Source organism: Brienomyrus brachyistius, chromosome 18 (assembly GCF_023856365.1).
Source record: "Brienomyrus brachyistius isolate T26 chromosome 18, BBRACH_0.4, whole genome shotgun sequence".
Taxonomy (NCBI): Eukaryota; Metazoa; Chordata; class Actinopteri; order Osteoglossiformes; family Mormyridae; genus Brienomyrus; species Brienomyrus brachyistius.
In genome coordinates, this window is record NC_064550.1 from 3,508,768 (window position 1) to 3,533,575 (window position 24,808).

At 40.3% G+C, this 24,808-nt stretch overlaps 2 protein-coding genes across 8 annotated transcripts in view; one reads left to right on the forward strand and one right to left on the reverse strand.

Annotated features, from left to right (window-relative positions):
* si:dkey-151g10.3 (serine/threonine-protein kinase WNK3) overlaps positions 1–24,808 on the reverse strand; it is a 64,573-nt gene that overhangs the window by 23,858 nt on the left and 15,907 nt on the right. For 4 of the 6 annotated variants that reach the window (XM_048983031.1, XM_048983037.1, XM_048983034.1 and 1 more), the window contains 8 exons: positions 12,872–13,044; positions 12,177–12,397; positions 4,137–4,294; positions 3,819–3,907; positions 3,235–3,454; positions 2,826–3,135; positions 2,580–2,719; positions 1,482–1,685 (listed from right to left, as the gene is read on the reverse strand). In XM_048983031.1, the coding sequence (XP_048838988.1) occupies positions 1,482–1,685; positions 2,580–2,719; positions 2,826–3,135; positions 3,235–3,454; positions 3,819–3,907; positions 4,137–4,294; positions 12,177–12,397; positions 12,872–13,044 (1,515 nt within the window). Of the gene's footprint in view, positions 1–1,481; positions 1,686–2,579; positions 2,720–2,825; positions 3,136–3,234; positions 3,455–3,818; positions 3,908–4,136; positions 4,295–10,195; positions 11,477–12,176; positions 12,398–12,871; positions 13,045–24,808 lie in introns of those variants that run through there. The other 2 variants (XM_048983033.1, XM_048983036.1) reach the window with 2 other exon arrangements.
* LOC125712703 (uncharacterized protein C22orf31-like) lies at positions 5,124–6,562 on the forward strand. Of its 2 annotated transcripts, none has more exons than XM_048983060.1 (2): positions 5,124–5,801; positions 5,896–6,562. In XM_048983060.1, exons 1-2 carry the CDS (start codon positions 5,790–5,792, stop codon positions 6,367–6,369), a joined length of 486 nt encoding a protein of 161 aa, XP_048839017.1. In that variant the 5' UTR covers positions 5,124–5,789; the 3' UTR covers positions 6,370–6,562. The 2 variants fall into 2 exon arrangements, with proteins under 2 accessions (XP_048839017.1, XP_048839018.1); XM_048983061.1 differs by having other exon boundaries at positions 5,902–6,562.

A 24,808-nucleotide genomic window follows, 5' to 3' on the forward strand; every position in this document is an offset into this window, starting at 1 on the left:
GCCAGCCTCGTGGAACGAGATCTGGGAGACAAAAGTACATAAAAACATGGCATGAGCTACTCCACGGCAGGTACCGTCAAGCCTAAAGGCAGATATCTGGATGTATTTTGGATTTCAGAAGGCTGTAGACAATGAAGAGCTGGACAAAAGCAACGTTGTATGTAAGATGTGCAAAATAGAGGTAAAGTACTGTGGAAATACCACAAATTTCCAAAACCTGACATCAATCAGATGGGCAATCAGCAAAAATGTCTCATCTAAAACTTATTGGTCATGTTAAATAAAAAGTGCATTAATGCAACTGCTTTGGGGTCAATTCTTAATGCACATATTAATATTTTAATAATGCATCAGGTTAGAGGGTTCCTTTTGCAATTTACAGCATTAGTTCTCAGGGGATCTCTGTAACTGAAATAACCTCAATTTGAATACTGAATCAAATGGAGTCGAATTAAAAACTGAAGCAAATCAGGACCTTGTCAATTGGAACTGAATCAATCGAGGAAATCAGTGGTGATGATGCAGGATGAGGAGACCATGAAAAATCCATACACACAGAGCAGAGGCAGGACTCCAGCCCCAACCAGGGAAATGTGAAGCATATTACATATGTGCATACATACATACATACAGGGAGTTAGCAAGGGTAATAAAAACTGCTCTGCACTCTGTGAAGTGGGTTAGAAAGCTGGGCTTCATTCTATAGCACTGCTGATTATTTGTGTATGAGCCTGAGGCCAGAACCAAGCTGTTCTCTTCCCAAACCCTTTAAGTCAGTCAAAGAAAGCTGCCGTCTACAAAGTGAAAAGCAGCAAGTGTCTGACAGCACACATACAGTGGTGCTCCCCCCATGACTAGTTGGCATTGAATGGTCATCTATTTGGGTAGCTCTTTATTTCAAACTGGAAGAAAATGAAGAAAAGGGAATGGTGTGACCTCGATCTTACCCAGCACATCCAGATTATTTTCCCAATTTTTTACATCAAATTGTAAGCTTCGAGTCATCAGTATATTACTTAATTTTGTATGGCGCTATGTAATTTATTGATTTCAAATGTATTGATTGATTTTGTTATTTATTGATCTAATCTTCTACATAAATAGCCACTTGTTTGAAAAGCATATTAATTATATATTTTGCTTGCTTCAAACAAATCTGAAATAAAAAAACAATGCAAAACTACATGCTGTAAGGATAACAACTATGTTTTCTCTGTCTTGAGAAAACAAATAACAAAAACAGGTTACTGTTCTAAGTGACTGGTCAGAATTACTGTAAGATATGAGAAGGAAGTAACTAATTTCAGGCAAACCTGTTCTAGGGGATCCTTGCATAAAAATATTTATGCGAGAGAATCAGATTTATATTAGACAAAAATCTACAAAGCCCTGAAAGGAAGAGGAGAAAGAAAGAGGTAACTGCAAAGAACAGGGCAGACACGAAGTAGACATGAAACACAGAATGCAGCAAGAAGACTTACCAGTGAATACTGCTGTGGCACTTCTGGGGATTGCTGTGTTGCCATAGCAGCTGGCTGCGGCAGGCTCTGTCCTATGGGCACGCAAGGTAGCCCCATGCTCTGCCCAAGAGGGGCACTGGAAACACTGCCAGCCTGGCCAACAGGCACACTCTGACACGAGGCAGGGAACTGTGATTGGGAGACGCCCCCAGCACTCTGCACCGCCTGAGGGTTTAAAAGCACTGAGTTTGCAGGAGTGATGGCAATAAAAAGGCTGCTATTAAAACCATGGTACAGCAGTGTTTTTTCAAACCATATGAAAAAGATAAAGGCATGATACTGTAGCTATATGTCTTCTTTTAATAGACTGTAAGCACTGAACAAGGCTGTAAACAACACATTTTAATTTAATTAGCTTCTTTTAAATTATGTAGTGGTCAAAGCTATACACTGGATGACCAGTACTTTGTAATATAATGTTCACTAAAGGCTTTATTTAGTTACATTTGTTATAATTTTGGTAAAGTTTAACAAGATATGGGCTATATGTGTGATTTTTCCAACAGGGGCAACTGTCTCCCAGGTGGCTATTATCTACTAAACTGCCCTGGGTTTACCACATGCTGAAAAAGAAAGATTAACCTGGTACATTCTTCATTTTGTGCCAAACAGCGTTAAAATGCACCTAAAATGCACATTATCTTTGACTGGTCTGCTTTTATGATTTTGAATAATCTTCCTCATCACTCCCTGTTTAAAAAATAGCTGTTTCAGAGTAATGCTATGTTGAAAACAGGGCTGCACGATATCAAATCACGATGTCACATGGAGATATATTAAATTTCCATGAGTAACACTGCAATATTTATAAAAAAAGGATATGAAATTAGCTAAAATAAACTATAGCCAAATATAACATTTAATATAACTGTCAAATAAGTTGGCGTGCTGTTATGAGTTGTGTCAACAGACACAAAGCAGTATCAACAAATGTGATGTGATTATTGCGCACGAGCACAATATATCTTGAATACCTAGTTGAAAAGGGGTGAATTCAACACCAATAGCCCCCAAATACCAGTGTAGAGTGCACAGAATGGCACCAAAACAGACACTCACAGAGGTGGTGGTTTGGTAGACGGACTGTGTGTGGGCGTAAGGGTACCCTGCCTGCAGGGCGGATTCCCCCGGGAGGGGAAAGGCTTGGTTTTGCCCACTGGGAGCCAAGTCACAGCTGACAGAAGGGACACTCTCTCCTTCTGTGGAAGAGAGATACAGACAGAGAATACAATTCAGAAATTGCTAGGCTGTACCTTCCATATTGCCCACTCATGGGAGGAAACCCAGTACTCGGCTTGCAGAGACCTGGGAGGCCAGTGGCCGTGACACCGTGTATATGTGGCTGCTGCCTGACAAGCTGTTCAACCTCTGGCACGTCATCAGCCTCCCCAGGGACTCCACCTTCAGCTGTCGCTCCTGGGCCCAGTGAGGTGTGGCCAAACGGCTGGGTGCATGGATGCGAGGAAGTGAGCGTGGTGGAATCTCTCCTGTCTTCCAGCCCATACTGTAGCTGTTGCTGACGCCTCTCACGGGATTTCTTGATGAGTGTAACTCTGTCTCGAATAGACTTGCCCACCACCTTGGCATCACTCTCATGGAAGAAGCCAGATTTCACCTGGGGTAGGGCAGTCCAGAGGAAGGCAGGTGAACTGGCAGCTCTGGCATTTTGTCTGTGTGTGGCTTTCTAACACTTCCTAGTCCCTCTTCACCTTACCATCTCCAGGGCCACCTCCTCAGCACTGTCATTCTCCAGGTCATAGCTGAACTCGATGGCCTCATTGTCCTTGTGCTTGCCCTTCAGTTTCTTGGGCTCCTCCACCCATATGCGGAGTGCTAGGCAATCCTGGTGACCTGTGTCTTCCTCAGCCAACTCCACACGTACTCCTGTGTCCTCACCGAAAAATGCATGATTTAGCAGGTCCCGGATAGATAGTCTGCAAAGGAGAAGACGAGAAGGAGTGACTAACTTGGTGAATCAGTCTAAATGTGGATTCAGGTAAATTATCGACACAAGCGTTACTGGACCTCATCACATCCTTTGACACAGTGGACCATAAGGAACTGTGAGATAGGTTAGGAAACTGGGTAGGCCTGTCAGGTACAGTCCTTAAATGGTTCAAATCAAACCTAGAAGGCACGGTTTATTTTGTGGGATTTTGGTCAGGATATTATAGGGTCAGTGAAAAACAATATTTTTCTCATTCTTCAACATTTTTGTAGAAAGGATGGTCTGTCAGATAATTATATTCAGCTTATTGAAAATTCTCTTTTTTCATTTTATGATGCAGTAATACTCACCTCTGACTCTTATTCTGTCTAATACAGCCCTCAATAATCTCCTTAATTTCAGGGTCACTCACTTTGTCAAAACTGGCAGGCTTGATACCCTGAATAGAAAGGAAAGAGCTCAATTAACAGGTATAGACAGAGAGGGAAAAAGGAGAGGAATGGGGACACAGAGATCAAGATTACAAAACAGAGAGTAATAAATTAAGAGACACAGAACACAGAAAACAGACCATTAAAAACACTGAACATGGTATACAGACCACTGGACATGTATGAGGTGGCATGTACGTATACCCAAAAACATTCAGCAGATCAGTAGAGACTTACACTAGTAACTTTGCGGTAGATTTGTGCGGCGTTCTGGCACTCAGAGTAGGGGTACTCTGAGGTGGCCATCTCCAGCATGCACATCCCAAAGGCATACACATCCACTGACTCGTCATAGTGCTCCTCGTACATTTCAGGAGCCATGAACTCTGGGGTTCCTTGAAAACAGAGCAAGGTACAAAGAAAGCTGTCACTTTGACAACAAAGTAACTCCTTTCCTGAAACACAGTTACCATTTCTAAAAACCTTTTCGAAACATTAGACTTAGTCAACACCTTTTGATGTCTGTCATTACAGAGCAGACCAAGAAACAGGAGGAGGTTTTGCAGCCACCGTGTCCTGTGATTTTGTTTGCTCCTTTCCGTGACAATTTCTATTTTTCACCTCATTCTCCGACATTCCTCCCAGCAACAACTGCTTTACAACACCAGTTCCTCATAATAAGCAGAAGTACAACACGTGAATGACTACTTTGTTTGTTGCTCTTCTTTACTTTGCATATTTTTCTGACATAATCTTATCTTGTAAAATAACACTAACCTTCTATCTAACATTCAAGCATTATATTCTTTGTTCATTCCAAGGCTTGAAAGCCCATAAAAGCTCTCTTTCTAACTATTGTGGAAATTCCATTACCACCTCTAATTCATGATTCTGAATCTGTCCATCAGCAAATGCCATTACCTTAAATTTTTAAGTACATTAGAATGATTATTGATCCGATTTGATGATTTTCCCAAAATAGTTAACCAAATATCAAATAACACAAAACTACATATGTGTTTAAATCATTCAACTTAATTGCATATAACCCAAAATAAAAAAACTAATTTTAATGATTTATAGTGTCATATTCTTTGGCATCATATCGCATTGAATCACATTGTGTTCAATCAAATTGTGTTGAATTGCACTGCATCGCAATAGGGGTGGAGTGGCACAGTGGACACTGGCACCGATGCCTCATACCTCCAGGGCTGGGGGGGGAGGGGGGTGCATGATCTCACCATATTAGATAGGAATCCCATAACTACTCTGGACATGCAGTTTAGCTGAGTGACACCATTTATATGCCTACAATGTATGACTGGGTATCTCCCCTGCGATGGCCTGGCCATCCCATCCAACGTTAGGGATGGGGTACAGCCTCATGCCCTGCGCTGCTCAGTATAGGCTCCAGGCCCACTGAGATCCTGACCAGAACAGGATGATGGAAGTTGGGTTCTTCCAGAAGAGCTACTTGCTCTTTATTCATACTGTGGTAATGTGCAGTACAAATGGCAGACTGACCAAATAGAACATCTGTACAGGTTTTACATGTAAAAATCTGAAGGTCATTCCTGCCAGCTAGAAATATCAATGACATCCTCCACAGCCAGGCTAGATATTTATTATACTATTTATTATACCATTTACCAGCACATCAGTTGAGTTTAAGCTGTTCATACAAAGATTTGTTGTTTACTTTGGGAATCCATGGTGCCCAGCATCTTAAATCATCGCAAATATTCTGCAGTGTTATCACCAGCATTTTACAAAGTTTGAATCATAACAGCAGACAGACAGACTCCTGACCATTCTGCGATCAAGACCGATTTTCAACTCCTGCTGAACTACTACATTGTCTTCAGATTATTTTGGATTGAAATCCACATGATGGAGGAGGTAAGTTTGAAGTTAATATTTTTGTAACTTCTCTGGTTAAAATATCCATCAAATATATCATGCATTAATTTCAATATTGTTTCCAAAATGCGAGTCTCAGGTTACAGTGATTCAAGAGGCAGATCAGAGGCAGCAGAAGGCCCGGGACGAGCGTCGAGCCCTGAATGCAGCGGATCTCCCGGATCTCCAACCCTTACCCCCAAAGGATCCCACAGACCAAGCCTTGGAGGCTCTTTGGGAGGCCAGGAGGACAGAGCCGCTGAGGATCCACGGGCGCAGCGTGGAGGAGTACAGGGCGATGTACCGGCGGCTCGTGGAACCAAGGCTGCTCTACCCTTCTGGCCGACCTCGCCCCCACTCCCTCGATCTGGGGCGCAGGATAAAGCAGCGCCTGTGGGTTGCCGTCTCCTGCCCGAAATTCACCGAACAGGTGGGAGACAAAAATATAATTGACATTGCGGAGACCTCTGGCAACCCGGGGCTGAAGGGTTATGCCCCCCTGATCGAGGTCGATGTGTGGGACGAGCCCCCGGCCAAAGAGCCTCCAAAGAAGAGAGCGAGACATTAGTCTCTGCTCCATGTATATAATGTATATATGTAAATAAATGTAAATATGCATGTATTATATATAGGTTCAGTAAAAGTAAATATATATGGGTTAAATATAAGTAAATATATATGTAATATATAGGTTAAATAAGTAAATATATGTAATATATATGGGTTAAATACAAGTAAATATATCTAATATATAGGTTAAATATAAGTAAATATATAATATATAGGTTAAGTATAAGTAAATAAATATAAATATATTTAAAATCAACTTTGTGTGCTCCTTTCTTCTTGTGTATAAGACCATGGTTTGACATGAGCTCATTTCAGTCATAACGCACGGATATTAATAAATGCTACTACTGCTGGTTGACACGTTTGTTAAATATCACATTTTATTGAGACAGTCTGTCTTTTCGGGACCGGAATTAGCACGCTAGCGGCTAATCGGCTGAATTTCTCTTTTTTTACTTTGGGCCTCAAGCTATCATAGCATTGTTTAAAATGAAGACGTTTATGTCGAAATATCTCTTTTAATCGACATGGATCATGTTTAACCCCAGATGGGTAACCCAGAACTCTGGTTTAGTTGGTAACCAAGCAGCTGTGTTAAACCAGGTAAACTGACGGAAACCTGCGATTTCCCGTCAAATGTACATTACAGTCTAGGTCAGTCAGTACCAAAAGTTGCTAACCTGAAGCTAACCTGGTCCCTGACTTGGCTAAACAACTTCAGGATAAACTTGTGGGTTCTGCTTTGGCCAAACACTTATCCGGTATTTTCTGTTCGGATGAAGCGCGGCTCGGATTTAACTGGTTTCTTTAAAATGGCGGATAAGGGCGCGCTGCCATGTTGGTTTAAAGTGAAACGTAACTTTGTTTGTTTGTTTTATTTATCTATTTATGCATTTTAGTGGAATGTAAGTAAAAAAATGTGCGGTATATTTTAGTGATGCCAAGAAGCCGCTTATTATAATGATATATTAAGAGTATAAAAACAAGACTCACGCATTAGACGTGAGGCTCAAGCTGGAAATCATACGGCAAATCTATATTGTTCCATTATAAACCTAAAATGAGCTACCTGAAAAGCGTTGGGACAGTCAGCAAACCCTACAGACTAGTTACGAGGTAATAAAACTGTTGCATGCATGTAAATGCGTGTGCAGACTGGTTTGGAATTGAAAATCACACTCGAGTCAGCAGTCCACATTTTACACCCTTGCCTTTTTCATATTAAGGGCCATTTCAGTGTCTATGACATCCTTCGAGGACCATGCTAATTACTGCAGACACATCACATTAATCTTGCGCAATATTTTGTATCGATTCTCAAAAACCACAGACTGACCAGACACCGGACGTAGCGTACGACGCACCGCTAACGTTAGCATTAGAAAACCTAGCTGACCATAGCGTCTGTTATCAATGGCTGAGTCCGAAAGAGTTCGGGCTTCTTGCCGTATGTAGTTGAAATGTTGACAAATTTTTCCATGGACTTTTATTCGATTGTTTTACTGATATAGACAAATGTTAATTTCTTTATTACACAGAAAATAGCTGATATTGGGTGTTACAGTTATAAATGTGAATCCCACTGTTCTGATAGCATAAAAAGAGAACTTGCGTGTGGTGGTGTGTTCTTTATACTATATGACAATTTTCTTAAACATTAGATATAAAAAAACGGAATATGTCAACTTGCTTACAGTATTGCAGTGTTGTATATATGATGTATATAATATAGGGATGGAAGAGTCCCCCATTCGCAACGGTGCACCGGAATAAGAGTTTATGATGGACTGCCTCATTTTATAAAGTGTACAACAGATACAATTTAGGATGAACTCGGGATGCATCGTTTCTAACATTTTTGTGTTGGTAAAATCTGATTTATTAATAATTATTAGTAGAGGCCTTTTTTCTAGAAATGTGACAAATCATTTTTGACCAGTAATTTTATATTTGACGAGTAATATATTTGACCAGTAATTTTTAGATTGATTCCCCCTTTCTAAACTGTTCTGTATCTGTACTGTATTAAATTGCATCTAAGATGAATATTTTCACTGATTTTTGATTAGTCTTGAATTTTCTATCTCTGTAATTTGCCCTGGATTTGATGACATACTTCTGATTATTACAGAAATAAATAGTTACATAAACTGATTAACTACCCCAGAGGAAAATACAACTCTCTGATGTTGAATAATTTGAGTCTATCTTCAAAGTAATAAAAAAAATAGATAAAGCTGATATATTACGGTAATGAGTTCTTGAGAATGACCTCTTTGTGTTAATTCTAGATTTGAAGATTCAGTATATAAATATTTATGATTATAAGTTTTAACATTAGGTGTAATTCATTTCAATTAATCATAAAAACCTGTACAATTAAATAGTTCGTTTTTAAAAATTGATTCACAGCCCTAATAATAAAAAATATATACTGCACAAGAATTGTGATAGGAAATGGCATGACAAAAATTGAGAGAATTGAGTGACAAAAATCATTATTCGTATTTCACCAAATATCGTGCAACCCTGCTCCATATATGCAGATTGGGGGCCAGATTTGAAATCCCAACCTTGGAGGTGTGAGGCAAGAGAACTACGTAATGACTCACCAAGGTATCCCTGCTGAGAGTAATCGTTTAGCATATTAATAACGCGATGTGCAGCAGCTCACATCTTCAAGGTTGTCTGTTTAGTTCCCATCACTGCCTGAGTGTGTGTAGAGTTCTCAAGTGTATGGGCACAGTAAGCAGTTTTCATAAGCACAGGTAAGAACAAGAGTGTTACCCTATTTCTCATGTGAAGAACATAGTTTTGTGAAAATTGAGCTTGCTTTGAGTTGCTTCAAAGAAGTTTAGTGTCTCCTAACTATATCTAACCGTATTGACAAAGAGCAGCATGACAGGTGATTCAGAATTTTTCTCTGCTGATGAAACACATCCAGCATGAGCCACCTGGCCTCATTTTCATGTGGAGAGTTACAGCAGAATTTGACACACAAGAGGGCTTCTTCTCATTAGCACCCCTGAACAACCGTACCGATCTACAAAATCATACACTTTTTGAAACTGAGTAGCCTTAGCAACTGATGAAGCCTCAACTATAATAGAAATGACTCATTGCAGTTATAATACAAGTGTCTTCACAATATGCCACTGCATCATTCATCAGGGAATATCTGCCTACATATTCACAGTGACTCAATGCTGAACACAAAACTTACCTAATTGATCCGATTTACCTGAATCTAAATTCAATACTGGTTGAGCTAAAATGGTTTTAGCAATAGTAGAATGAAGTGCAACATGAAATTTCTAGAGTTAAATGAAAACAAAATGCATGTGAACAAGACAATATATTTCCATCCATTTGATGTGCAGATTCTCAGCGAAAAAACAAAAATGTACATCAAAAACATTAGCGAAATTTCTTGTGATCATTGCATTTCCATAAAACTGACCTTTATTGATAAAAAAAAGGCCAAGCTTAATGACATAATATCTAAACCTTTCGAGGTGAAGCAGGTGTGGGATGAGGTAGCAGCGAGTGCCCCCTCGTTTTATAGCATCACCAGGTCATCTGCTCAGTGGTATAAGGATGTCAAAAGATGAGGAAAGCAGAAGCTCAATGCTGAACGAGACCAGCAACTGGGAATGGGGACTTAATGATGCTTGAGTTTATTTTAATTGTGGGTCTGCAGTTTGCAGAATATAAATAAAAGTACAATCTTTGTTCAAAAACCTACAGTTGTAAAGTGTATACATGTTCAAATAAAAGGCAATAAGGCAGTTATTTTTCGACATCTCACAATTTAGATTCCTTACCAGGCTACAGGTGATTCAGCTCTTCTCCCAGCTGATCCCTCCTTGCCCAAGCTGCAGCCTTTGTTGGTATCGGCAAATGCAGTTCAGCATCACGCCTTCTAAAGTCTCCTAATGTGTCCTCATTTATGTCCAACAGACATCCATCACATGTGGCAATGGTATGCAACACACAAAATGCCACAAAGAATGCTGTGACCTTCTGAGGGATGCATTGTAATGTTCCAGCTGACTTATCTGAATATCTGAAATGCATTTTCAGCAGTCCAAATGTGGATTTTGTTGGTCAAAATCGCAATGCCTCTGGTCTTCCTTGAAATAGCAACACACCTACAAAGCATCCAGCCACGCCTGATTTAAAAAAACACGACTTCTATGAGCAGAAAATCATTTACTATTTTGATGATGTGCACACATAGCGTGAAAATGAGCAATGCGCTGGTACAGAACTAGGAAAACCACTTTGCGTCGCGATTTGCGCAGGTGGAAAAAAGAGGCCTTGGTGTCAGCAAGACAACAGTCCACCACTATTTACGCAGTGTGCACGTGTGTTTGAGGTAGAAGAGACACGTGATAACAGTCCTGTCACCTGTCAGAACTTTTGTGTAAAAGCCCTCTTGTACGTCTTTCTCATAAAAAAAGGTTTTCATCGTAGTTTTTTCCTAAACGTCAAGTGTTGACAAAGACTTTATCTGCTAAAACTAAATGGTTAAATACTAAATAGTGTTAAACAATGTTTCCATCGGCCACTTTTTAGTATTAAAAGTATTTTTGGGTATAAAATCTCTTGAATGAAAACCTGCCTACTGTGTGAGTAAGCATTCATGGTGGATGTTATAGGAGCACTTGGAGATCCTCCGGAATCCCACTGGCACGGCTTCCTAGGAGGAAGTAGAGTCAGAGGACTAGGGCATCACTCTGGCTGAGGTCACTGCCGTGGCAAAAAAGCTCTTAAGTGATAAGGCTCCAGGGCTTCTGGACGTTGTAGGGCTGTTTTATTTCACAAGCCAATTCAACATTGCATTAAGGTCGGTTACAGTGCCTCTGTATTGGCAAAAACTAGAGGCCCCAATCTTTAAGCAGCATGTGGCTCAGTGGGCTAAGCCTATGTGCCTGTAATCAGAAGGTTGCTGGTTCAAACCCAGCCTTAGCACGTCTACAGCTCCTTGAGCAAGGTCCTTAACCACCAGCTCCCTGGGTGACAACAGGTGACTGCCCTTTGCAGAAAGCTTACTCTACAAAGAGCAAGTTGAGGGAGGTGTAAAGACAATCTCCCTACGGGGATCAATAAAGTATCAATTATTATTGTTATAATAATTTGAAAGGGGAAGCAAGGGTGCAACTTTAGGGGGCTCATCAGGAAACTTGTCAGGATGTGGAGCATCCATGTATTGGTTGAACCTCAGATACCAAAGGGGTAATGCAGATTCCATCCTGGTCACAGACCACTGGACCAGCATTTTACTCTTACAATGACACTGGAGGATTCACTGTAGCTTTGCCCAACCAGCCTAGATGTGTTTTATGGATATGGCCATGTCCCTCAGGGGGCCTGTTGGGGGTGCTGTTACAGGTCATTAAGACCCAGTATAACCAGAGTGAGAACTTGGCTTGCATTGCTGACAGTAAGTCAGACTCATTTCCAGTGGATGATGGATATTTCACTGCACTTCACTTCTTTACCAGGAAATGTAACATGACTTGACAAATAGAAGCAGCATCAGTTTTCACACTACAGGGCCTCAATGAACTGAGCCAACAGCCCGCTGGCTTGTCACACAAAAAAGGTTCCCCACTTTCATTATAAGTGAGGGAATAAACAATAGGAAAGAATCACTAAGATCGACAAGGAAAGAAAGAAGAGTCAGGTAAAAGAGGAGTAGAAAGTGAGATGTGAAAAAAGCAAAAGAATAGATAGATGTTTCAAATTCCCTTCCACCACCAGTTTCCCAGGAAATACCGCACGTAGTAGGATCCAGCCTACCTATAACACTCTTGGCGAAAGAGGTCCTCATCAGTGTGGCCAGGCCCAGGTCACCGATCTTGACAGAGCCTGTAGGTCCTGTGATGAAGATGTTGTCACACTTGAGGTCGCGGTGCACAATAGGCGGTGTGCGCGTGTGCAGGAACTGCAGACCCTTCAGGATCTGCCGACACCAGCTGCGCAGCACCTTGGGTTTCATCACCTTGAAACGCTTCAGGTACCTGCAGAGCAGGGAGAAAAGCCGGAAGGGTTCTCCAGTTACAGAACTACTGTAGGTGAATGGACAGTCAGCCCAACCTCATTAGTAAGAACTGCTATAAAATGGCCACAAATATTAAAGGTGGAAAGAGGCAGAACCTTTAGAAAAATACTTATAACACTAGCAGAAGCTGATCCATAGTATAATTCAATTCCAAGCTTTGTTATTCAACATATATAGAGCTCCTTTTCAGTGTCAATTGCTACAAGACATGCTACCAATAAATCAGCAAGGGGATGCGTCTGTGTGCCCCTTAAGAGATGAGGAAGCCAATGAAATATATTTTAAAATATTATTTGCTTATCTATTTATACAAATGAATGATCAAGCAAACACTCAGGTCATACAAGTAAACATTCATGTCAGTATAGTTAAGAGTGAAATTTTTTATTTTAACTGTGTGGAATTTTGATGTGCCGTAAAGCAGGTTGATTACGTTTTCAGGGTTCCGGAGGTCATGAGCTCTGTCACCAGTACAATGCACTTCTTTCCCCGCAGCACTGACTCCCAGGAGTCGTAGAAGCGCACGATATTGGGGTGCTGCAACCCCTTTAGCATCTCCGCCTCCTCCTTGAAGCGCTGCTGTTCTGCCTTGGTCAGTTTGCGGTCCTGAAGGATAATGAGACGTTTGATTTTGAGAAAATGCTCCTACCGGTGTCATTTGCAATCAACGTAATGTGCAATTAATCAGTACCAGATGTCAGGGCTTAGCAGTGCGTCTGGGTGAGAGAGTAAAGTATAGATTACAGAAAGAGAGAGAGCAAGACCATGTGACATCAACCCTGCAACATGTTGAACTAAGGTTACACTTTTCCAAACGACGCAAACAACACTCACTGCAATATTTGTAATGCGAAATGCAAAGCTGGCCATGCCAATATCTCTAACCTGAGAAAACATCTGGTCAAACACAAAATCTATCTAAAAGCTGACGAGTGTACCGTATTCGACGGCCTGAAAGTTAAGCTCCCCCCTAAAGTCAGCAGCATGCCTGCAGCTAGTGCCAAAGCAGAATCCTCCATGGATGATGACACTTTAAGTGAGGCATCAACAACTTTATCAACATCTTCAGGTAATTAAATAGCTAGCTCGATAAGTTGCTGTTGGAGAAAATTGAGCTTTTTTCACTGCGTTGGTTGAGGTTGTTCTAGAGGTGCCATACTATGAAAACCCGATTTTATACTGGCATAGCTGACTAAGAAGAGTTCAGTACTTGGAACTGACATACAGTACCATGAATCTGAAATCCCTCTTTCAAATATAAATCCCACATATGGCTGTAGAGATGTTGGGTCTGTGTGACCCATCGCAGTGCCACACCAAAGCTGGTAAAACAGGCTGATTCAAAAATCCTAGACTGTCACGTAACAGTCTGAGCTGCGCCCTATACGAAGCAAACACAGGCCACTTTCAAGCCAATGGGCCTGCAATGGACCTGCATAACCTGCACTCTCTGGAATGGCATGTGTGCAATTTCCACAAGTACACCTGGCAAGGAAAAACATATACATTGACAGCATATAAGGTTATTTAGTAGGCTAGTAGGCTAATAAGCTAAGTCCTATTCAGGGGTATGTTTGCCAGAAACTCCTGTTACTAACTTACATATTTGGAACCATTCAGTTGCAATAACTATTTAAATAATATATTATATATAATCATTTAAATAATTTACATGATAATTTAGATTATACTTTAAATAATATAAATGACATTTATTTATTGAATATTGTCACAAAACACCCTCCATACTATACATGATATATTTTTATATTTTTACGATAGTTTTACGGGGGGCGGCATGGTGGTGCAGTGGTTAGCACTGTTGCTTCACACCTCTGGGACCCGGGTTCAAGTCTCCGCCTTGGTCACATGTGTGTGGAGTTTGCATGTTCTCCCCATGTCGTCGTGGGGTTTCCTCCAGGTACTCCGGCTTCCCCCCACTGTCCAAAAACATGCTGAGGCTGATTGGGGTTACTAAATTGCCCGTAGGTGTGCATGTGTGAGTGAATGGTGTGTGAGTGTGCCCTGCAATGGGCTGGCCCCCCATCCTGGGTTGTTCCCTGCCTCGTGCCCATTGCTTCCGGGATAGGCTCCAGACCCCCGCGACCCAGTAGGACAAGCGGTTTGGAAAATGGATGGATGGATGGATAGCTTTACAGGACTGGCTGTAGAGATGTTGGCTCTGTGTGAACCACTGCAGTGCCTCACTGTAAACCAGCCAATCAGAGCAGAGCTCAACAACATATTAATAAGCCCACCAAAAAAATGTAAAATGACTTGTTTCATTCTAGGGCCAAATAATAAGGCTGCAAATGGGCCTGTAAAACCAATTCTGGGCAGTTTTCAATCAAACCAATTCATATACCTTCTGTGTAGACACCAGAGAAGTTAAAATACTGAAAAAACGCATTGTGTGGCATTTTTACTAGCTTGAGTCAAAACTGGCTGCATCCTCCCACTGCCCAAACTGTGCTGGCACTAGGAGAGACGCCTTCCGATAGAGAATGAATGACTTCTGGTGGCTTTAATACTCTCACCACTCGTGGTGTGAAGGTATCTGAAAGACACCGTGCCAGCAACTGGAAAGTTGCTGGTTCAAACACCAGGTTAGACAGAGTTTCACCATTGGGCCCAACTGCTGTAGGAACAGTCTGACTCCACATTTTCAACTGTATGTCACTTCAGATAAAAACGTCAGCTAAATTAAAAATACATAACATCATTTTAAAAATACAGGGCTTGTGAAGAAGAATCAATGAAAGGACCATTCAGTCTTAATTTGGTCAACGATGACAAGACAACAAATACAAGCATTTTATTTCATGTTCGCAAAGGGGAAGAAGAAGCACACTGCCCTAAAATGACATACAAAAATGAAAGAATGAAAAACAGTACAACATGGCAATACAGAATATTAGGTATGTCCTGATCTTCAATCCACTTTTTTGGTCCCCCAATCCCATCCATTTAATATGCATTTCTGCTGATTCTGAGTACCAATCCAATCTTTCAGTAAATATCTGCATTCTTTGTCTAGGCAAGTCTTGCAGTTTCACGGTATTCTTCCTCATGATGTTTCTGCGTGTGCCTAATTCAGGGGTGCCCAACGTTTTTTTACTCAAGATCTACTTTTCAAGTGGCCAGTGTGCCGAGATCTACCAGTTCAAATAGCCATAGCTATTACTCTTTTACTCTATAATCACTCTAGCTATTGCGTTTCTACATAGTTAACATGCACACAGCAAATCCCGACAAATCCAGGTAATTCTTCAAATTGAAAAAGCGTAAATGAATGTATTGCTCTACCTTAGTGGGACCTCTGGCACTGGGAAGATGCAGCTGGGTAAAAACTGACTGCTGTGCTGCTAACTGACTTTTCAGTTCTCGCACTTTTTGGCTGCGTGTGGCTGTTTCAGCAGGGAACTCGGTCTTGTAGCTTTTGTGGATCGTTTTGAAATGCCGCTCCAAATTGTCCTTCTTTGGTAAAGCCACACTCGCATTGCATACAAGACATGTGGACTTCAAATCTGAGTAAAAAAAATTAATAATCCTTTTCCCATTTTGAGTTAAAATGATACGTTTTTGATCTTTTGGCCTCTGACAAGTTAGGGTGCAAAATGTTTACAGTACACGATTAGTTGCACACTGAAAAATGGGCGTGCAAGTGCACGGACGTTGGGCACCCCGGACTTAATTCGATTTGTTGTATTCAAAGATGCTCTGTTGCGACCTCGTCTTGAAAAAATGGCACTGCAAACATTTGAGGTACCTGTCAGGCTGTTTTGAGTTTCCAATTTAAAGAATTTCCGCTCAATTGACATCTTGATAGTTTGTAGTTTCAAGCCATGTGCCTCAGGCTTCCTACAACATGTGATTCTCATAATCTGTGCAACTGACGTAAATTGAGTGGTCGCGGGAAGCTGGGTTTGTGAAAAACATGCAGCACGTCTAACAGAAACAGCAAAGAGGCCAGGTTAAAGTCTACCCAGGTGGCAGTAAAAACTATTGAAATGCGCTTCCTGCTACAGTAATTACATTCTAATGAGTGATGCTCTAGATATGATGAGACACATTTATGCTAGATCTAGTGTCGGGTGATATTGTAACTTAAAATATCGGATAAACAATAATGTCAGGTCACAGACATACGCAGGCAGCAACAAGCAGTGCACTTAAATAGTTTTAGCTGAAAGAAAACCGCGATAGCATGAAAAGTCAACATCCGCTAAACAGCAGCCATTACATCTTTACAATAGTGCTGATTATTGTGTTTTTTTCCTACTCCCTGTGGAAAATGACTGATCAGTGGGCTGATTTAAATACATCATGGGCCTGTAAAGCAGTGGTTCACAAACTTTTTGCACCATGTACCACCTCAAAATGTCTTATACTCCCAAGGAAATTGTCAGGGGATGGCGACAGTAAACCACGTTCCACTATTATAATTAACATTTACCTACAGTGATATATTTGTGTGAATAACAAGTTAAAAAGATAATAGCAATGTGTTTTTGTAACTACATGGGAAACACAGGAAAGAAGGCTGAACTGAGCGCCACATAATAAATCTTTCTGCAATACTGCATTGTGCAGCCTAAGCCTACTTCACTGACAAAGGTGATACTCACCAGTTATTCACTGTCAGATTTAACACCAGGACACCAGAGGCAGCCTTAGTGCAATGCAGGTGCAGACAGCCACCTGGAGCCCCTGAAAGCCAGGGGCCCAACGAAGATGAATAATATGATAATTTAAATGATAAAAACATGCCTATTATTTACATTTTTAGCGACAGACGATTTTTCAGGATAGACAAAGTTGGCCCCATCCTGACTATAATGGACTATTTCTACTTTGGCACTTAATGCTACCTAGGTTTCTTGTCACACTAGAGTATAGTGGAAGGCTACTGGTTGTTTCACTGGTAACAAAAGAAAATGGGACAAAGATACAAGACCAACATTACATTTATCCCATGTCTTTGATACTATCCCATTAGAGTGGTAGACAAATTGCAAATAGATGTAGAGAGAAAACAATTAATCAAGCGTATGCAAAAATGCAAGACTAACCTTAGCCTCAGGTGTGGTAAGGCATTTTCTATCCTGGGCTACAGTCTAGGGCTACATTGTAAGAAGAAACAGTTAAACTTATTAAATTTGGCCAAACAATCTGCCGGAGCAATTCCCAGCTCAGCCCAATCAGTGAATTTTACTGGCAGCAATCCCGCCCTCACCCTGATCAGTAAGTTTTACTGTTGGCACCCCAAGCTTTGATTAGCATACTACCATAATCAGAATTCACTTTATTGACCAGGTACTGGTGCCATTGATGGCAGTATTGTTGCCACTGATGTTCCATCATTTTTAATTCCCTTGTTTCTTTTTAGGCTCCAAAAAGCAGCTCAAATAGCCCACTTAGTACCCCCCCTACCCAAGTCAGTATTGGGCCCTCAGAGAAGTTAATCTGCTCCTGAAAGTTACTAGTCCGATATCATGGATTATATAATTACCAATAACACAATCATCTTACACAGGCCCAGTGCTAGCCTAACATCACAACTGGAACTGTAGAGGCCAGTCTATAATGAAATTACCTACAGTTGATTCTGTGAATAAAAAGAAAATATTCAATTATCCTCTTGTGACTCAGTTTTCCTTATTGTAACACGTTGTAAGATACAGTGTTGTATTCAACCCTTTCTTGAGCGAATTTAAAAGGATAGGTTGCTTTTTGTAAGAATAACAGGTTTGAATGTGTAGTACTTTTTAGTGTCATATCTGGCATGTTTACTTAAGTATGAAATCTCAGTACGTTTTCCACCACTGGTTTCCAGCAGCATGGCGGTTTGGTATAACAAAGCTGACAGCCAGTCTTGGTCTTACCAACTACTCTCTCCAGTGTTAGTGTAATTTATTTGGAAACCAAAATGTCCCCAAACTGTGGATTATGACTGAGTGCAAAAAGTGTCACATATTTCACATAACCAACTTCTACACACAATTAGAATATTTCCCATGTTGAACGTCTACTTGTGAATTTAGGTTCTGCCTGTCAAGAAATGTATTCGTTCATTTCATTGTGCATTCCAAACCAAAAATGATGCAAAGGGCACAAGTCAAAAACTCCGTTACACCATTACAACCCTACCTGGGAAGTAGGAATCTACCGATTAATTTGACGATTAATCAAGTAATCATTTATATACAATACCAGTCAATAGGTTGGACAGACCTGCAATGCTTCTCCAACAGTCCTGAGAAAGTTTCCATAGTTTCCGACTGTGGATGGAAGCTGAGGAGGTTTGGCGAAATGGATGTTATAATCACATTCCACAATATATAGATCATGATTTTTTTTGGAATGTATGCAGTAATGTTCATTACCAATTTAACCACAATGCATTGGTCCATGTTGAATTTTGCAAATACAAACCATTTCCACATAAACAAAGACATTTTTTTAACCAATTCTTCCTCATCACCCACCCATGCTGCACCCTCTATCTATTTGACAGGCTGGCTAACCCATTTATGGACTATGTGTTGTTTACCGTGAGACATACATGAAATATCTTTATCAGTCCAATGGTATATAAGGTTTGTGTTTTCACCAACTTGAAGTGAGATATAGACTGCACTGAAATTGCTCTGTTTCACACTGGTCTGTTTTTGTTGTAATATGGTTGCAGCTTCCGAACAAGCAAGCATCGCATAAAAAGGTGCTTGCTGGTTTGTTCTGTATTCATAAGTGTTAAGTAGGACACATATCACTGGACATTCATCGGAAATTCGGCGTAGCCTCACCAATGCCTAGTCGAATTGGTTTGGCTCATAAAGGTGGCCATACTGATTGACTGACTGATTGACGGTCACCTCCAGTCTGGACAAAAATCTGCCATTTCCAGTCACTAGCTGATTGATTGGTAAACCTTACTTATTTGACATACTTTATAGATGAGTTCTACATTCTCCACACTACTCAATACACAAAATATGTAAAAAAAAAATAATAATAAGTGCTGTATTATGCAAGATGATATGGCTAAGTGACAGGGCTATAACCTTCATTTTAGCAGCGACTATTCTGACATAAATTATTTAACATTCTGCGATTACTGTAAGTCATAATGAAGACAAAGACAGGCTAGGTTATTTCTAGAGGCTAAATGGCACATATCTAAGGTTAACCTTGCATTACTGGGTGAGTCCATCAGACTTGAATGTTTTCTTATAGATGCATTTTCATGCATCAGCTGCATTTAAATTCACTTTTGATGTGAAGTGCTTCCACACAACTGAGGCTTTCACTCTTGAATTTGTCCATTGTCTTCCTATCATCATATTGCTGAGTAATCCATCCATCCATCCATCCATCCATTTTCCAAACTGCTTATCCTACTGGGTCGCGGGGGGGGGGGGGGGGTGTCCGGAGCCTATCCCGGAAGCAATGGGCACGAGGCAGGGAACAACCCAGGATGGGGGGCCAGCCCATCGCAGGGCACACTCACACACCATTCACTCTCACATGCATTCCTATGGGCAATTTAGCAAGTCCAATCAGCCTCAGCATGTTTTTGGACAGTGGGGGGAAACCGGAGTACCCGGAGGAAACCCCACGACGACATGGGGAGAACATGCAAACTCCGCACACATGTGACCCAGGCGGAGACTCGAACCCGGGTCCCAGAGGTGTGAGGCAACAGTGCTAACCACTGCATGCTGAGTAATCGAGAACGCAAATTTTAATCATCCATCCATCCATCCATTTTCCAAACCGCTTATCCTACTGGGTCGCGGGGGGTCCGGAGCCTATCCCAGAAGCAATGGGCACGAGGCAGGGAACAACCCAGGATGGGGGGCCAGCCCATCGCAGGGCACACTCACGCATCAGTCACTCACACATGCACACCTATGGGCAATTTAGCAACTCCAATTAGCCTCAGCATGTTTTTGGACTGTGGGGGGAAACCGGAGTACCCGGAGAAAACCCCACGACGACATGGGGAGAACATGCAAACTCCACACACATGTGACCCAGGCGGAGACTCGAACCCGGGTCCCAGAGGTGTGAGGCAACAGTGCTAACCACTGCATGCTGAGTAATCGAGAACGCAAATTTTAATCAATGTTTTTTAATAATCGTGTGATCAAATTGAAGTAATCGTGACAGCTCTAAATAATTTATCCACCCACTGACTAAATTTGATTTTATTCTTATCTTCAGAGAGTTTTTTGTATATCATTGTGCAGTTTTATTAAAAAAGAAATTTCTCAGGAATAATGTTTACTACAAAATTTCATATTTGTAAATGTCATTTACATATATTCATATAGTAAAGATTTTAGCTAAGTGCAATGTATTTCATATAGCACATTTTCACAACAGTATATTGTCTCAAAGCACTTTACATTACCCTTACCCAATGCCCCCAGAGAGTATGCCAGAGGCAAAAGTGGGAAGAAAAAATGCATGGGACCAAGACTTCCAGTTCACTCATCCAAGAGCTAACCTGACCCAATGGACCAAGAAAACACAATACTGATCTAATTCTGTATAATGGTTTCAAGGAATTGAGCTGTTTTATACCTTTAGCATCTATGAAACAAAGGGCCCTATCTAAGACGTAGGAAAAACAGAAACTGATATATCACAAAACAAAGGGACTTACAAAGAGGAATAGAAAATGGGGAGTGAGGTTAAGAAGTGAGGGAGAATTTAAGTTTTCCTAAAAGGGGGGGGGATAGATAGATAGATTAGATAGATAGATTAGATTAGGTTAGATAGATAGATTAGATTAGATAGATAGATTAGATAGATTAGATAGATTAGATAGATAGATAAAATAGATAGATAAAATAGATAGATAAAATAGATAGATTACATGGATTAGATAGATAAGATAGATAGATAGATAGATAGAGAGAGAGAGAGAATCAGCCACATTAGCATCAGCCACCCGGTCTCTCTGCAGGAGGGATGCCACATTAATCCCATTTGGCTTCTCAGTCTCACTTTTCCTCCCCACGTCCCCATTTGACTCCTCTTGCTGTTCATTCCCCCTTTTCTATGGCCTATTATTGTAGCAAAATTACTTGCAAATGTGTATAGAGTTGTGTGACTGTATCTCAATCCGTGTGTGTGTCATCAGATTTCTATATGTGTAAAAGAGTTTGTAAATGCATACTGAGTTTTACAAATGTGTACAGGAATCTGTAAATGTGTATTTAGAATCCGTGTGCGTAATCAGATTCATATGCATAACGAGATTTGCAAGTGTACCGAGATTTGTACGTGTGGACAAATCTGTAAACGTGTACATGAGTATTAATGGCTAAAAAGTCTAAGCATTTTTCTCCAACAAGTCATCGGTTACAACAACAAGTCATCGGTTACAACAACAAGTCATCGGTTACAACTCAGGGAAACCTCTCAATTGGATTTTTACATCTGATTTTTGCTACACTTTTCCCGTGGCAGATCTGCAAATGCGTGTGGAGATTTGTCTGTGTGTGGAGGTTTTGAGGGCTTAGTGCTGTCCCACTAGCAAGCTCGTGAGGGCTTAAGTGTGGAACGCCGTCAGGGTATAAACCATGAGACAGAATACCCCTCGACACGAAACGCTGAATGATATGTCTAAATTATATGAATTACATGCTGAACAAATCAAGTTAAAAGCTGTGAATAGCCAATGGGAGCATAGGGCCAGAAGTTATAACAGCTCACACAGCATTTATTCAGCAGTGTTATTTTACTTTAAACTACCAATGAGATACTGCCACTAGTCCCCATTCTGAAGGCATATTAGCAGATATTATTATTTATCCCCAGCCTACTGTAACACCCTTAGAGACCCATCACAACTTCCACACACTCCCCTTTGCTTGGTTATTTCCACTTGTTCTACACACACTAGTGTTGGCAGGCGATGTTACTGATTTAAAGGAAAGATAAATAGGTGCTAATAATACTGGATAGAGAATTTAAATAAGGACTTATTAGGTGATGTAAATAGATACAAAATAATTATTTTATACGATCTGTGCGCAGTCAAACATGAGCAAAACTGAACTAGGATATACTGTAACTAGATTTAGACTTGGGATTGACTAGGAATAACTGATTTAACCACTGGACCCAGAACCCAAAACAAACAATATTTAAATCCATACTTTATAAAGAGGAAGATTTACTTTTTTAAAATTGAAATGTAAATGTATATATTCACATATATATTCATAATATATTGACAATTCTTCATGTTCTACAATTAACATTTACTAAAGGTTGCAGTTCTAAATTTTGAGGTGTCATTATCTTTTCCCCTACCACTCCCATCGAACCTAGAACTGGCCAGTACCACTACTAAGTGGACCCAAAATAGGTTCATAAGTGTTACACATGTACTGTTTTCATACATTTCGTGTGTTAGTATGTATGGACGTGGCCTATATTTCACGCGGTGAAAACAGACCAGGCGGTCTTCAGAATTGCAGACTGTATTTTGAAAAAAAGATCCAGCTGCTGCAGTAATAATTAATATTTTATAAAGGAACTACTGACTGATTGTTTTTGAATTACATGCATTGTTCAATCATTCATTGCAAAGGCTTAAGGTCATAGCTGGTTATTTCACTAACAAAGAAAAGCGGAAGCACTTTATGTTAAAAGGAAGAACTAATTTGATATAAACATTGATTATCAATTATCAAGATTTTTTCGTATTTAAATTCGAGATAATTATCATATCGTGAACCTTTTATTATTATCGTACCGTGGGTTTTTGGTATGTTACATCCCTAGTAAATAATAAATTAATATTTATACTTTACATGTTATTAAAAAAAATTTAAACATAGTAAAAGATGTATGTCAAAAAAGCTTTAATTAGGATACTGGTAACATACATAACGTACTGTTCCACCTCATTTGTACATCTTGTTTTAAGCAGTTTTGATGCAATTGCAGTTCAATATCAATATCTTCCAAATGAGGAGACTCAAGTGGTGAATGCTTAAAATGCCCCACAATTTTTCACCCACTGGCAACAGTGTCACTTACACTTCAATGTGATAGCAGCCCCTCCTGTATCACAAGCTGTAGCATGTGTGTAAAACAGCCCAGGCTAGCAACTCCCCAGTCACCTATTGTTTTATTTTTTATATTACTCGTGTTGTCACATACAATTATGTGCACTCTTCTTAGTGGGATAAAACTTTGTTTTAACAAAGATTGCAAAATTGCTTTGCTACTAGTTGTAAAAAGCGTAAAATACTTCCAAATCTTCACCCTCTAATCTGTTCTTACACTGGCCGTACTGAAAAGGGTATGTGCATGACAAGAGAGCAGGTGGAAGTCACTGCGCTCACACCTACAGAGTGGCCAAAAGACTGAAAGGAAGCAAAGTCAGCTGGAATGCCGCAAAAGAACAGAGGTGGCAATTTCAGGTCCAGAAAGTAAAAATCCAGACCATGACTTACTTTCAACCAACCAGTTGAGCATAAAGAGTCAGTCACAGAGTACTCATCTGGTTGGTTGAAAGTAAATCATGGTCTGGATTTTTTTCTGGACCTGAAATTGCCACCTCTGCAAAAAAACATATCTAAAATAGGAAAGTGCTGTAGTGCAATTGATTCTATAAATCGATTTAACAAGAAAAAGGAGCTCTCTTTAACTGCCGAAAACTAAATATGTAAGTATCAGATATGGGTTAGTCACATATGGCCAATACTTGATCCATCTATTACATCTGGACCAGTGCCGATACCGATCTGAATATTGGATCGGTGCATCTTTAATTGACACCACAGCTTGTAAAAAGAGTGACTTTTTGCACTATAAAACAAGCGTTTTCCAAAAGCATCATAGCACAAAGATTATGAAGTAGTGCTTCCTTTAAGAATACTAATGAGTCTTACCCTACCATCCTATGTTTTGGAAAGTCAAGTGCCAGAACTGCTACTTTGTGTGTCTACTTGCAGAACATGAACATAAGAGTGCACAACCTGGAAGTAGGAGTACCTTTATTTTTACCCCAAACATCTATTCCGACTTTACAGAGCAATCCATTAAACAGCATCTTAACAATCATTTCATCACTATGCATCAATGCATCTTTACACCCCTATTAATGGATATACTATACTTTTCTCTTTATTAGGGTCCCCATATTGGCCACTAAAGTTAATACATCACCCCAAAATCTATATAGCTGAATCTCTCAAACTCTGAACAACTCTGACAGCTGAATCACGTTAAATTATTTACAATCAGTGGAATATAAAGAACCATTCTATACTTACGTCTCTGATATGCTGATAATCTGATAAATCTATTAATGCTCTGTTTTTGTCAATTGTTTTTTCATCCT